Raw genomic sequence first — 14,232 nt, forward strand, 5'->3', positions numbered from 1 at the left:
ATACCTCCCTTTGTGAATGCCCGCTTTCCTTACCTTGAGAGAAAAATCAGAATTTCCCAGTCTTCTTTTATACCACCCATTGTTTTGCATATCTTTACGTCTTTCATTAATTTCCTTTTAAAAACAAACTCTCCTACTCCTTTCAGATTCATGTGCAACATCAAAGAATTTCAGTGATTTTTTTCATTCCATTTATATGCCAACTCTCTGGTGATGGAGTCAGACGTGTCGCGACAGTCCTGCAAGCAGCAAAGATTACCACTCTCTCTGCCACTACTGCTGTTCTCCTTGCTGTAAGTACAGATCACTGGGAACTGCCCCTCAAACAGCAAAAAACCTTCCTACTGCTTTGAAGAGGGCAATGGGACCAGCGTGCTTTATCCTTAAAGGTAAAAAGACAGCCGTGGTCTGTGCGCTAAAAGGAACTGAGATTTATTTTTAACTTCTTTTTTTCCTGAGCATTGTGAAGAAGCTGAATAACTCTATTTTTATTTAGGAGGAGACTATAAGGGAGAGAAATAATCTGATATATTTTAGAGACACTTCCAAAGTACAGAGGCTGTCATGGTGCTGTGTCCCATGCCAAAGAAAACCTTATTTTCCCCAGTACTGTCAGCTGGGCTCAGTTCTCCACCAAATATATTTTCAAGACTTTTTGTACTTAACTGAGAGTTCAGTATAATGCTTCTGAGAATTCAGATTAGTCCCCTTTGTCAGTACTGAGTTTAGGAAGTCATGAAGGGAGAAGTCTGCATCATGGTGGTACTGACTGCCCTGAAACAGAAGCGTATCATATATCTGTTTTCATTCTTCTGCTTGAGACATACCTTCAGAAAGGCAGTTTCTGATGACATGTTTGGGCAAATGATGCCTTATCTGCATGCTTTTTTAATGTATCATCCTGATCTGGTAACTTGAATGCCATAACAAGAAAGCTATGTTAATTGTACATGTTTGTAAGTTAGCACAGTCCAAAACACATGCCTTAAAACTATCTGCCTCAGAGAGTCTGCGGATCGTTTGAGAAGCCAGAGATGTTCCCTCTCTGTGAGAGGAATCACAGAACTTTTCAGACCAAAAATCTTCAAACACAATAATCTGAGCCTCACAAATATTTTATATTTCTCCTGCCTAAAAATAAAAACCACTAAGTATACGAACTGCTGCTGTAAATAAAAGCACGAGTAACAGAGTTCTACTGTTGCCGGGCTCCTCCTCCCACTCCATCTCAGCAGTCAGTAAGAACACTTATTCAGTATTAAGTTACAGTAAGGAATTGTTGACTCTGGTATAATTGAGAGCAAAGATTAAGTCAAGTCAGTGAAGTTGGCTTCATCTTGCAACATTTCAAAGACAGCCTCTAAATTCGTTTGGATCTTAAAGATGAAATCTTATAGAACATATTTGTTAACAGTAAAAATGCTTCTCCGTTAAGTAGTTCTTACTGAAATGCGCGAAGTTGAGTTATAGTGTTATTTGCTTCTAAGTTAGATTTCATTCTAAATAGTACATGTTAACAAACTTTGACCACTTCATGCCAAGTGCTTTACACGTTTCTCTTTAATTGCATTTTGTCAGAGAACCAGGTTACACAAGCCTGTAAAGAGTACTGGGAGTACTGTGTGCCATTAGGCACTTTGGGGTTCCTTGGTAGTATAAGACCTAAGCAAAACAATTAAACTGTGAAGTGTTTTTCAGCTGTGTGAGATGAAACAAATTGAAGTGAGCAGTGCTTACAGTAATGCCATCATTCTTAGGGACACCCAGACCTGCACAGCAGTCCCCTTCCTGCAGGCTGTGCATGCTGCCTGGTGATGGACACTCACTGTGGTGAACATCTCGCATCACACTGGTGCCGGGTTTCAGCTCCACGTGAAGCTCTGGTGCTTGTTCACAACACTGTAAGAACAATAATCAGCTTGTGAGGAGGATGCTTTGCAGACACACTGTGGGGCTTGGTGTTTTGGTACAAAGGGAATGGGAGAAAAATGGCCCCTGCAGCTCCTCAAGATGCTGTTGGTGTATGGTTGGGGAATGGGGGAGGCTGTCTGAGCATTGCTCATCTACCTCCATGCAAAGTTACTCTGCTGATATTTTCTTCAAATTTGCTAAGCTGTTACCTGGTTACCACAGCCTGGTAACCACTCAGGCAGATACGGGCTTTTTCTTCCCAGCAGGTAAACGGGTGACCCTCACTGAGTCGGTCAGCCCAGTGGCACTAAAACCACTCAGCTGCAGGCCGGGATGAGGCTCTGTCCGAGGAACACTGGGTATGAGATATGATTAGTTCTGACAATGCTTATTCAATTTAAAATATGCTTAACCGGTTTAAAACTAAAACCACAGGCTCCCTTTGACTGCAGCCCAGTTCTGAAGCTATTTCAGCATGCGCTGCCCATCCTAGAACTTATATTCTGATTTGGCTGTAACATGGCTATTAATACAGCAAAAGTTGGGGGTGCAATTGGCAAGTTGGGCAAGCAACTCAGTGCCTGCTCCTCACTCCCTGCTGTTCCTTCATCTCACATAAACTGAGGGTAGATTAGAGAAACCTAATACGCTGTAGGACTGTAAAGGGATTAATCTCACATAAATCTTCACCAAAAAAATCCCAACATTAGTATTTATTTACAAGCGTTTTATTTTCCAATGAGAAAACAAACCTCCTTTTCTCTTGTAGCAGTAAAAGTCTTTTCAAAAATCTGATGGTTTTGGTTTTGCATTTAAAATTTCCTGCTCTACAGTTAACCTCTATCCTTGAGCTCAAATAAAAAGCTAAAAGCACGTATTTCAGAGGAGGGCTTTTTCCATTTCATTACTAGATATCTGTTACAGGGGCAAGATACGTACTTTCGTCTCACTGATACTATGCTGTATATGTATAAACATCTTGACCAGCACAAATGTCAAACAAATGTCAGCAATCTTTTATTGCTGCTCTTTCTTGTCTTTCTGGGGTGCAGAACACCTATGGCAGGCAGGGAAGAGGCTGGGCAAGGAGCACAAGGCTGTGGGTTTGGAACCTGGAAGGCCACTGTGAATGTTAATAATGTCACTTCATGCTTTTAAGGGCTCCTCGAGCTTAAAGCACCACACAGGCTGCTAGTGATTAGTGATCTGATGTTTCTGAAATGATCAGCAGTGTCATTTAGGCTGTCATTAGGACACAATTAGCAGCTCTCTGATCCATGTGCTGCAGCACAGAGCAGGCTAATGGGGCTGCAGGGCAGCAGGAGGACTCTGCTGCCTCTCTTTGCCCTGTGCCCACTGCAGCCCTGCATGGAGCTGGGCTGTGGGCAGGGCACAAAGCACCCCTTGTGTCCTGCCTGTTGTCTCAGAATGTGAGGATTTCTGAGTACTATTGGGAGCATACATGCAGATCTGGCCATCCACTGCTCCACCACTTTATACTCCATGTTTCAAAACAATTCTATTTATTTATTTACTTACTTACTTTGCTTGGTTTATAGAGCACTTGGGAAGCTACTGTAGCAAAGGTCTCAGGGGTGACAATCTGGAATTTAAGGCCAATACATGGTGAGACCCTTGGTGGAATGGATGGCACTTCGGCAAGCAACACTGACTTATCTGGGTAAGATGAAGAATTGAATTACTGTAGCAGATTGAAAGCCAAGGTCTGGCTTGGATGGTATTCCTGAACCTAGTAGCATCCTTACTCCATGCTTAGGTAGTGAGATCTGTCACTTGTGCTCTAGATACTCGTATTAACTGCATAAATGATGTCAACAGAAATGACATGTATTTAAAATGTTAGAGTTGCTCTTCTGAAATGGTTCAAGTACACATTTTTAGCTTCTACAATCTCTTCTGATTACACCACTTGCAAAGGTATTGTATTCCTTGTAGTATCTAGCTATAGTAACTTGTTAGTAGCTGTACTACCGCTGATTCCCCTACATAAAGCACTGCAGAATATACTTCAAATACTGGCTTTTTGTGTGTCTCACACAAGTAGTCATTAATACCAAGGGAACAGCATGCTACTGTTCCAGGTTTTCTAAGAACTAATCCTATCGCTCTCCACCAGCTCCTGTTGCCGGCTCCACAATGCCTTTATTATTTATGCTTTTACTCTTAAAAACTCAAATTTAGATCTGAAAATTTTCATGCTTTTGTTTCTTTTTAAAATAATTAAAGCAGGCAAATGGACCTGATGTAATCTGCATAGCGTGCACCATGGCTGTGAAAGCACTGCTTGTTCTCTGAAAGGAGGAATTCTTCCAGCCGTCATCCCATGCCCCCTCCCTGTGCGGCCGCCTTTCCCATACACTTGGGGGACTTGCTGCCAGTCATTGGTTTGCCCTGGAGGTTTGCTACAGTGATATTATGGTTTGCTGGATGTTCAATGCCCGGCAGGTTTGTCTCTAAGCATAACCTCAAGTTTAGTGTTTTGCTGTTCTGCTGGCGTAGCGATTGCTTTTCCCAAAGCACCATCCTCTCCCTGGGTGCTCGGGGTACACACCGCTCCATCTTCACACGGCCTTCACAGCAGGCTTGCAGGGATCTTTTCTCCTCCTCTGCCACCCCACAGCAAGTGGCATGTTTTCAGATATGTTCCATCCACAAAGGATTTGAATGTTGGCCTAGCATATTTTACTGGTACTTGAATGGCCTAAAGAAAGTATTTGGAAAGCGGCAGATGCCTTTGGAAAAGACTGAAAGAGAAAAAAACTAGACTAGATGGGGATGTTAGCAGGTCAGCTGGCCCAGGAAAACAGAATAAAGAGTGCAGTGCAGAAGTGGTTGCCAGCAAGCAGCCGTGTAAGCCCTGCCTCACAACCACCAAGCTCCTCCCGGCCCCTCTGCTGTGACACACTCAGCCTGTCAGTACAAGAACTACAAACTGTGGTACAGATCATTCAGGCAAATCAGATTTCCTAAACCTTGTTTGTTTTTTTCTTTCCCAAACAGATAAAAATAGGTATTGTCTGAGGAGGAACGAGGACCAGGTACTACAGCACGTGATGTGGGGTTTTTTCATAGCCACAGCAGCGCTCCAGGTGTACGGGCAGCAGCTGGCACCAAACTGCTATCATGGCTGCTGGGCACCACCAAAACACAGGGAAACATCATACTGCTTCTGTAACAGGAACAACAGAGCTGTAAAATGAAGATGCCAAGTGGAATTCTTAAGTAATAAGGTATCATTCCATCACTGGTGCCTTTGGTGGGCCACTGCACAGTGCAGGCCATTGGGATGCACTTCTTCATGGGAATGTTCCACTGACACACCTGGAAAACACAATGAGTGCACAACAGCTCGGGAAGATTTAACAGTTTGGGAGGAATTAACAAAGAGACAACAGTGCTTGCCGTGACAGTAAAGGAAGAGGCATTAAATAAAACAGCTTGCCACAACGTGGCTTCTGACTAAGAGTGAAAAATGTAATGGGGAAGAATGTACTTCGGATAAACAGACATTCTGTTAAGGTAAATGCAAAAGTATGTGCCAGTAGGAGGGAAAAAAACACGTCTTCTTCCTGTACAGTCACCATCAGCACCCATTTGCATGAAGCAAGTAAGGAGAGCGGACTTCCTGAGAAGCAGAACAGAACAGTGTCGTGGATAAGCAGAGGGGACATACAATTTACTGACAGCTTTCATAGAACTCTCAGGGTCTGTTTGGCCAGCTGGGAGGGAAGAGAGGAAAACAATCAGTAAACAGTCATTTACTGTGCACCTCTTAAAGTCCTTGCTAGCAGTCCTCAGTCTGTCTCTCTCTAAGAGACAGAGAACTTGAGAAAGGCAAAAAGTCTATGTGGTTGCTGGAAAGCAAGCAATGATGGTGCAAAATCAGTTGATACAGTTCATAGCTGTCAGTGAGATGGTCTTTGTAGACACTCACCTGGTAGAAACTGCTGTGGTACAAGGCTTGAGCCAGATACAGCGACGGATGGACCATTATTTCAGGGTAAGTGGCAGGCATGCCCATAACTTAGAGGAAAAACAAAGGAAAAAAGGAAATAACTTATTAAGGCAGAAAAAAGGAAACAACTTATTAAACTTACATACTAAAAATGGAGGTAAGGATGGAGGACGAGAGAAGATAGGGCCCATTTTATCTCTGCATACAATCTACCCCTACTACAGTCAGATTACAGGAAAGGGAAATAGGGCAGCTAACATCTCAACCAACACAGGAATCTCAGCACTTCCCGGATGCTCACTTCCAAATGTCTGTATTTGCATATGGAGATACTAATAGAAAAGACCCCTTGTGTGCTGAAGTGAGAATGCACATGAGTGCCCTGCAGCAGGACAAGCTGTGGCCCACCCTCCGACCCAGCAGCAAGCAGACGGGACAGGAACTTTGCTCCTGCAGCACCAGCAAGGACTGTGAAGTTCTGAGGCAGCAGCAACTTGATGACGTGCAGCGGGGTGAGAGAGGAGGAGAAACAATAAGGGAAATCAGATCAAACCAGTATTTCTCATGGATAATAATACATGGATCTGTTACCTCCAGGCACACGTACCCACCAAGGTTACCCTGGATAGCCCATTCCACTGCCTACATCCACATTCATCTCATGGTGGGACCTGAGTTCGTTAGCAGACGAACAAAGACTGAAATGATAACATTCATCTCCATGTTCTTGCCCTGACATGGTTATTCATTAGGAGTTCTTCCTAACGATTGTTCAGTTCCTTCCTACTAGGGAGCCACTCCTAATTCTCTTCTATTCGGGTTGTTTAATGAGTCACTGACTTTAATAATAATTGTTATTAACCCTTCCCTTACACCGCTAGCAGACCGCAATGTGTTGTGCTGAGTAAAAAGCTCCTCGGTGCCTTTCCTGTGTTACGCCATTTTCTCACACGCCGACTGATTCCTGCAGGCTTTCTGCTGCTGGTTGCTGAAAAAAAATACCTTGTTTGTCTTCATGCCTTCAGTTAATTGCTTTTTAAAATCTTATTCTACCTGCTTTCCTGTGTAATTTTGCTCTCCGTAAATTATACTGCTTTATCATTGCCTTCTTGTCCAGCCAAATATGTACTTAGGTAAAAAACAGATATTTGTGTCAAACAACTTCTTCAAGCTCTGTATTCCCCTGCTGGTTTACCTCCCTCTTCTCTTTTCTCCCAAGGAGGGAGGGCTGCATCCATTTACACACAGTGAGCCTGCAGCACTCAGTAACACTGTGCCCATCTAATGCCATGGGAAGCATCACAGAGTTAAGAGTTCAGGTGCTTTGGACTAGTTTTCCTTTTTCCCAAACAAACAAAGAATAAACACCGAAGTTAACTTAAGAAATGTTTTATTTCTATGCAACTTGTCATTCCTAAGAGCACCAAACCTAAATATCCTGTGACATAAGTACCCACATGTTGATTTGTCCTTCAATCGGCAGCGACTGCTTGTTTCTTAAGGATAATTTGAGCACGGGTTGTCCTCTGTGTGGATCTCTTAAATGCCTGTTTCAAAGAGCACAACATGGTTAAAGATCTGATTCTGAATAGTGTATTGAAGGAGCACGTAACTGTCCCTTGGCTGTCTGTGATCAAACCTTGTACTTCACACAGCCACAGCGTTGATTATGCGTAGGCATGTCTGAGCAGCTGCTTTCTATGCACCTCATGCATGGCAGCACTTGCTCTTCTGACCAAGTTTTGGGCAGTTTTGGGGTAGTTAGAATTGTTAGAATCTTCTGTCCTCACATTAGCAGTGCTGCCGTATTTTGAATGCTTCTTAGAACATTCTATGTGCTTTATTGTTTAGATGCTATCATAACGTGATTGTTTACTTCGGGAACCACGCTCAGACCTTTACAAAAATGGAATTCTACTAAGAAGCGTATTTCCCATTGACTACTTCCCTGTCCTCAGGTTGGGGCATTCACCTCAGGTGCCAATCCAACCTGAACCAACTCTCCTAACGTGTTTTAATTTGACTGATAAAATATGGGTGTGAATGGACAGCACACACACTCCATGTGTTCCTGACACTCAGCACACAGTGCTTGGGCACCGTGTTATTCCTCCGAGCAGCCAACTGCTGATGCACAACTCCGGGCCTTTTTCATACGATTCCATGCAACTACAGCCAGGTTACCCGGTGCTGCCGGCACTTTGCCGGGCCGAGTGGCGCCGTACGGCCCCGCACAGCACATCACAGCTCCGCTCGGGCTCCCACCTCCCTCCCCGATCCTCCGCCCCCGCGCAGCCCCCTCCCCTTCCCCGCCACCCGCTTCCGCCCGCTGCCCCTCGCTCCGGCGCATGCTTGGGTTATGCAACAGCGGCGGCGGGCGGGCTGCGCGGGCCGCGCCGCGCCGGGGCCGCAGGGCAGGGCAGGGCAACGAGCGGGGCCGTGAGGGCGGCGGACACCGAGACACCGAGCGGCGGCGTTGGGGGCTCGCTCCCCCCCCCCTTCCCCCACTTCAACCTCCGCTTCCCACCCCGCGCGGTGAGTGGCAGCGGCGGCCGCCGCCAAGTCCCGCCCGTTCCGCTCTCCGTGCTGCAGGCGGCGGCGGCGGCGGGTTGGCTTCCTGCGCTGTGCCGCTCCCCCCTCCCCCCCGGCAGTCGGAGCCGCAGCGGCAGCAGCCCGGATCCCCGAGCCATGGCTCTGTGAGAGCAGCCACATGGCGGCCGCGGCAGCCATGAGCCCCCCCCTGATCCATACGACCCCCCGCTGAACGGCCGCCCGCAGCCTCCAGCGCCCGCCCGGCCCCGCCGCTCCCACCGCCCGCCCGCAACTCCCGGCCCGAGCCCGGACCGCGCCGCCACCACCGCCACAGCCACAGCCGCCTCCGCCGCCGCCGCCGCGGGGCCTCCGCTCGCCCGCCCGCCGCCGCTCGCCCGCCCGCCGCCGCCCGGTGCTCACCATGGGAGTGCAGGGCTTCCAGGACTACATCGAGAAGCACTGCCCCAGCGCCGTGGTGCCCGTCGAGCTGCAGAAGCTGGCGCGGGGCAGCTTGGTGGGGGGGGGGCGGCAGCGGCCCCCGCAGACCCCGCTGCGCCTCCTCATCGATGCCGACAACTGCCTGCACCGGCTGTACGGCGGCTTCTACACGGACTGGGTGAGCGGCGGGCAGTGGAACCACATGCTGGGCTACCTGGCGGCCCTGGCTAAGGCCTGCTTCAACGGCAACATCGAGCTCTTCGTCTTTTTTAACGGCGCCCTGGAGAAGGCCCGGCTGCACGAGTGGGTGAAGCGCCAGGGCAACGAGCGCCAGACGGCGCAGCAGATCGTCAGCCACGTCCAGAACAAGGGCACCCCGCCGCCCAAGGTCTGGTTCCTGCCGCCCGTCTGCATGGCGCACTGCATCCGCCTGGCCCTCATCCGCTTCCACATCAAGGTGAGCCCCGGACCCGCTCCGAGCGGTGCCGGGCGGGGCGGGTTGCGGGGCCGCGTTAAGATGGCAGCGGGGCCTGCCCTGTGCCTGCCCGGCCGTCGGGGCACCGCAAGATGTCGGCCCGCGGGGGCGGCCTCGATCCGCGGGGATCCACCGAGCGAACGCTGCGGGGCCTCTCCGAGACCGGGCCCCGTGCCACCATGTTCTTTAGGGGCCGGACTCGGCGTGCTCAAAATGTCCCTCCTCAACCCGAGGAGTTGGGAGGGAAAGAAAAGCGGCGGCGCGCGGCTCTGCAACAAGTCCCGGCCGGGCCGGCGCGCTCCAACTTGCGGCGGGCGGTGCCTCGGAGCTCCGGGCCCGGAGCGGGTGCGGCCTTGCTGTGCCCCGTGGAGCCCCGCTGGGCCCGGAGGCCGCGGCCTCGTTTCCTCGCCTGTCCGCAGCTGTGGCTGTAGAAGCGCTGCTGAGAATCGGAGGCGATTTGGAAGCGGCTCCCGGCCCACGCGTTTTCTTGTAGAGGGGAAATAGTCGAGTTCACCGACTCGCAAAGTTATAGCGTGCAGTAAGGGTGGTAACCTCGCTCTGGTTGTGGGTGCATCATCAATCTCAGCTTGTTGTGGAGATCCTTAGTGAAAGCGGCCTTTGGGTAACATTAAAATGCACGCTAAAATCTAAATGTTACCGCAGTACTACAATAAATAGCATGCAATACAAAACCGCTGTTCTAATGGTGATAGGAATTGGATGTTTGGATACGTTGGACTCGCTCTGACATAGGCAGCATTAAACACCGGTTCCTTGATGCTGAAGTGCTGCTCTTGTCAGCGGTGTCACCTGTAGCACCGTGTTTGCTCTCAGGCTTAGCGGCAGCATTAGCTGCTTTGCCGTTTTGTGGTAATAGGCCTTGTTGCTAATCTCCACAAACAGTTTTAGGATGTGTAGCGCTGGGGCCTCTTGTATAATCCTCATATAAAAATGGAAGGGAGTTGAGTTTTGCTGGGTGGAGGGTGGTGGTGTTTGTGTGATGGGAGCCAGCCGCGTGGGGCCGTTCCCTGCTGCTGTTGGCAGTGAGGCAGCACCGAGCTCCGTGCTGTGCTGTGCTGGCAGTGCACAGGGGATGGTGTGCTCTGCTTGATGCCTCTGTGCAGCTGTCAGGAAGCTGCTTGGGTTGGTTCACATCCAGGGTAGGTGCTGTATTTCATGGTTATGGTGGCAGATATAATATTCTCTGTTCGCTACTGTTGCTCTTGAATCATATTCTTGTTCTGTTTTTCTTCTCTTACGTAGTTTAATCTCTTTAGAAGTTGGCTTTATTGCACAGATCTTTCCCATTCTCCCCCCACTCCTTTCCTAGCAGCCCCTCTGGTGGGCACGCAGCAAACGGAGCTCGCACGTGTGATTGTTGTTTGCACATAGGGGTGACTTTATTTACACATGCACGAGGCAGATCCTGATTCCATCGCCAATCCCGGTGTTATCTCACTGTTTACTTCGAGCAGCTGAATTTGAGAGTACTGATTTACTTTAAATACAAAACTCATTTTCATACTTGCAGGAAACATTTGAGCTGTGCAGACCTGGGGACTGGCTGTGGGCTTAATCTCATTTGGTAATTAGAGAGGAGCGAGAAAGGAGCGTATTCCATCCAGAACAATTACAAATCACTCACAGATGGTTTCAGCAGGATGCAGAAATAACAGGTTCCTCCCAACGACAACACGTATCCTACGGGCTCCTGGCTGTGCTGTGACCTGGTGTTTGTCTGCTTGAGGGAGGGGCAGTAATTCCTACAAGGAGCTTTTTAACACGAAAGTATGTTTGGGAGAACTTAAATATTTCATCACCTCAGATCTTAACACCTCCCCTACTTTGTTGGGACTTTATACTCGGTGTCGGAACACACACGTGCCTGCTACTTGCAGACTTCTCCCTCTGGCCCAGCATCTTTGTTTGCATGAGATTTGGTCTCAAAACCCTCTCCAATTCCCTCCCTATTCCATCACAGACACGTGTGGCTGCCTGGTTGCATCTGCACCCTCTGGTCCCCTGCTCTTGAGAGCTGCCGGCCCTGGCTCTTGCCCTGCACAAGCTTTGTGCTACAGCTTGTCTGTTGTGGGACACACAGCTCTCCTCCTTTCAGCCACCCGGTGACTGGAGTGTGAGTTGTGGTGTTACATAAAGGGCTCCGGGCTGGGAGCGCTGTGTCAGAGTGCAGGAGGGGGTTGGGGAGCGTGGAAAGGAGGAAGCAGATCCGAGCAGGCTTCCTCTATGTGTGCTGTGTGCCCACAGCGCTGCCGGAGATCATAGCAGAAACTTGCTTGGTGTGCACTGGTGGTTCGTTGATGGTTGGTTTAATGCTCATGTGTAAGTTAAATTGATCTGTCCATAAAATAAAAGCAACAGGGAATGCCTTAATTTATACATAACAGGACCCTTCCCTGAGTTGGTCGTGTGGCACTTAGAGCTGTTCTTGCTGTGTGTGCATGGGACAGGGAGTTTACTGGGAGAATGAACACTCTTGATCCTCAAACACAATTAACTTTGAGAACCAGTGCAGCATAAGCATGTTTCCAAAGGAGTCGTGTTTTCATAGCACTTCAATAAGGAAGGTAGCATTGGGAATAGAGCTCCATGAGCTTCCCCTGGCAATGGGTGCAGCTCTGTGTGGGGTGCTGGGGACTTTGCTGAAAGGGAGAGGCTGCATGGGAGAAGCACAGAGTGAGCAGCTTGTGTGCAAGGCTGTGGTCAGTGCTGGGGTAGGAAGTGCCTTCAAGACGGCAGCAGGCAGTGGGTGGTCACACGAGGCTCAGTGTTGGGGTGAGCTGGTGGCTATAGGCCATGACTGCAAGCCAGCAGCAGCTCTGGCACTGGCACCACACAGTGCATTGGCTTTGGCACACAGTTTGTGCTTTCCTGTTCTGGTACAACTTACTGTGTTCCTTGTACCTGGTGAGACTGGGTTTGTGCAAGACTTGTGAACTGCTGGATGCTGTTTGTGTAGATGGTGAACGCATTGAATGGTCTCAGGGGGATTTGAAGGTGGAAAGAGGAAGCAGTTGGGCTTCTTATGGCACATGGGTGTTTGGAAGTTAAAGAAAATCACCCCTGCTGCCTTGGGGTGGTTTGTTATTGTTAGAACAGTGCCATAACACTTGCTAAGTGATCTTGTGCTGGGGGTGCTGTTGTGGGGCACTTTGGCATGGAACTGCTGAGTAGCCGCAGCCAGAGGGTCTGTTTCCCGGAGCTAACACAGGCTTTGCTGCAGTAATGTGTTTAGAGCTTGAGTGTTCCTGTTAATAAACAGTTACTTCAGATGGGCTGAGCAATGCATCATGCACTCCAATGTGTAGGCCTGCAGCACTTGGCGTTGTGCTCCCGAGCACTCCTTGCAGCCTGTCCGTATGTGCCGTGTCATCGGATTTTCTAATTACTGTAAATATTCTGCAGGTGTTTCAAACACACGTTTACAGTTTCAGAAAGACAAATTATATCATCATGCATGCTCTGAATCAGTGCTACCATTTTGCACTAATTACTCTGTCTTCCACTACAGGTTGCACAGAGCATTGAGGATCATCATCAAGAAGTAATTGCTTTCTGCAGAGAAAAAGGTTTCCATGGTTTGGTTGCGTATGACTCCGATTATGCATTGTGCAACATCCCATACTATTTCAGTGCCCATGCCCTAAAACTGAGCCGTAATGGGAAAAGTCTCACAACAAGCCAATATCTAATGCATGAAGTTGCCAAGCAACTGGACCTGAATCCAAATCGCTTTCCTATTTTTGCTGCTCTTTTAGGTAAGTAAAGTAATACAGGAACTCGATGCTACTAGTCAGACTTGTGATTTCATTTCCTATTAAATGTTTTAAAGCGTGTGTGTGATTTGACAAAGCATCTCGGCAAAACCATCCTTTTGTTTTAGTCATTCAGGCTGCTTTTGAGGTGGGATGCTATTTCTCTTCTTTATGTTTTATTTTCTAATGAGGTCGGGCAGATGCCACGATTTGTAGCGACCCTTGAGCGATGTGGACTGTGGCTGCATGGAAACAGGAGTAGGAAGTAAGAATTCTGCAGAGCTCCGCATTGCCAAAACGTTCTCAGTGTTGGGGGCGGAGAGGGGAATTGAGGACACTTGGTGGTTCTGCTGGTTCTGATCTGACACTGCGCGCGAGGTTTGATTTTAATCATACGAATTTCAGACTGGAAAAGTGAACTTCTGTGTCTTCAAAATAATGTATTTGAAGTGCAGGTTTTTGCATTGCGGGGACTTCTCTGCCTCCACATCAATATTGAATCAGAAATTCAGGAAAATTCAGTAGATCACCACAGAAAATCTGAATGATCAGCTTCCCTCTGCTCCACCAGCTGTGTTTGAATGGCTCTTTAACCCTCCTGCTTCTAAGGCTGAGTGGTGCAGGATTTTTAAGGACAGTAGATCAGACTAAGTTGAGTTTCACATCTTTGCTGAAATGGGGCAGTTTTAACACGCTGTATTCCCACTGCAGTGCTGTGGCATAGCTGTTGGTCAGGCGGTCTCAGGTGGAAGAATGAGTTAATGGCTAATAGAGTTCACTCAAACTAGTAAGATTTGTTTCTTAGAGTAGTCTGACTTCATTTGGGTTAATAAGCACGGAGTGTTGCTGATCGTGTCTAATTGAACAGAGAAGTCAAGCAAACTGGATTTTCATTTTGTTTTCTCACTGACTTTGTATTTTGGTGTGTGTGCATGATGCAACCATAAGTCTTAGCTGAAAGCTGCAGATGAGAGAGGCTTACGTGATACTGCCTTAGCATAATGATATTTTAATAGTCTTTAATATTAAATTGTTTCTAGTGCAGGCAGGTACTTTCTGCATGGAAGGGAAAGAAGGACCGTGTCTCAGAGCAGAAAGCTGCAGGTGTTTGGCTGGAGCTGGGTTTT

At 48.3% G+C, this 14,232-nt stretch overlaps 2 protein-coding genes and 1 long non-coding RNA gene across 6 annotated transcripts in view; 2 read left to right on the top strand and 1 right to left on the bottom strand.

Moving 5' to 3' along the window:
* Positions 1 to 154: 154 nt before the first annotated feature.
* On the top strand, positions 155 to 5,071 carry LOC116654010 (uncharacterized). Of its 2 annotated transcripts, none has more exons than XR_014934657.1 (3): positions 155 to 293; positions 3,471 to 3,592; positions 4,933 to 5,071. It is a non-coding gene; the product is annotated as an uncharacterized LOC116654010 (long non-coding RNA). The 2 variants fall into 2 exon arrangements; XR_014934658.1 differs by lacking the exon at positions 4,933 to 5,071 and adding an exon at positions 4,159 to 4,377.
* On the bottom strand, positions 4,890 to 7,267 carry LOC146758369 (uncharacterized). The gene is made up of 3 exons (XM_085516532.1): positions 6,030 to 7,267; positions 5,867 to 5,955; positions 4,890 to 5,253 (listed from the first exon to the last, which is right to left on the bottom strand). Exons 1-3 carry the CDS (start codon positions 6,076 to 6,078, stop codon positions 4,999 to 5,001), a joined length of 393 nt encoding a protein of 130 aa, XP_085372658.1. The 5' UTR covers positions 6,079 to 7,267; the 3' UTR covers positions 4,890 to 4,998.
* Positions 7,268 to 8,720: 1,453 nt separating this feature from the next.
* The window catches only part of FAM120A (family with sequence similarity 120 member A), a 46,165-nt gene continuing 40,653 nt past the window's right edge, over positions 8,721 to 14,232 (top strand). For all 3 annotated transcript variants that reach the window (XM_015874768.3, XM_015874771.3, XM_015874770.3), the window contains exons 1-2: positions 8,721 to 9,314; positions 12,862 to 13,108. In XM_015874768.3, coding sequence (XP_015730254.1) covers positions 8,841 to 9,314; positions 12,862 to 13,108 — 721 coding nt within the window. In that variant the 5' untranslated portion in view covers positions 8,721 to 8,840. The remainder of the gene's footprint in view (positions 9,315 to 12,861; positions 13,109 to 14,232) is intronic.

Source organism: Coturnix japonica, chromosome 15 (genome assembly GCF_054131305.1).
Source record: "Coturnix japonica strain WE chromosome 15, WE-NBRP24, whole genome shotgun sequence".
NCBI lineage: Eukaryota > Metazoa > Chordata > Aves > Galliformes > Phasianidae > Coturnix > Coturnix japonica.

Excerpts from the sequence above, each read along its gene's own strand:
- LOC146758369 (XM_085516532.1), bottom strand. The coding sequence starts at position 6,078 with ATGGGCCCTATCTTCTCTCGTCCTCCATCCTTACCTCCATTTTTAGTA. Across the intron at positions 5,956-6,029 it reads CTTACCTCCATTTTTAGTAT|TTATGGGCATGCCTGCCACT; the intron begins GTAAGTTTAATA and ends TTTTCCTCTAAG. Across the intron at positions 5,254-5,866 it reads ACCACAGCAGTTTCTACCAG|GTGTGTCAGTGGAACATTCC; the intron begins GTGAGTGTCTAC and ends TGTGTTTTCCAG.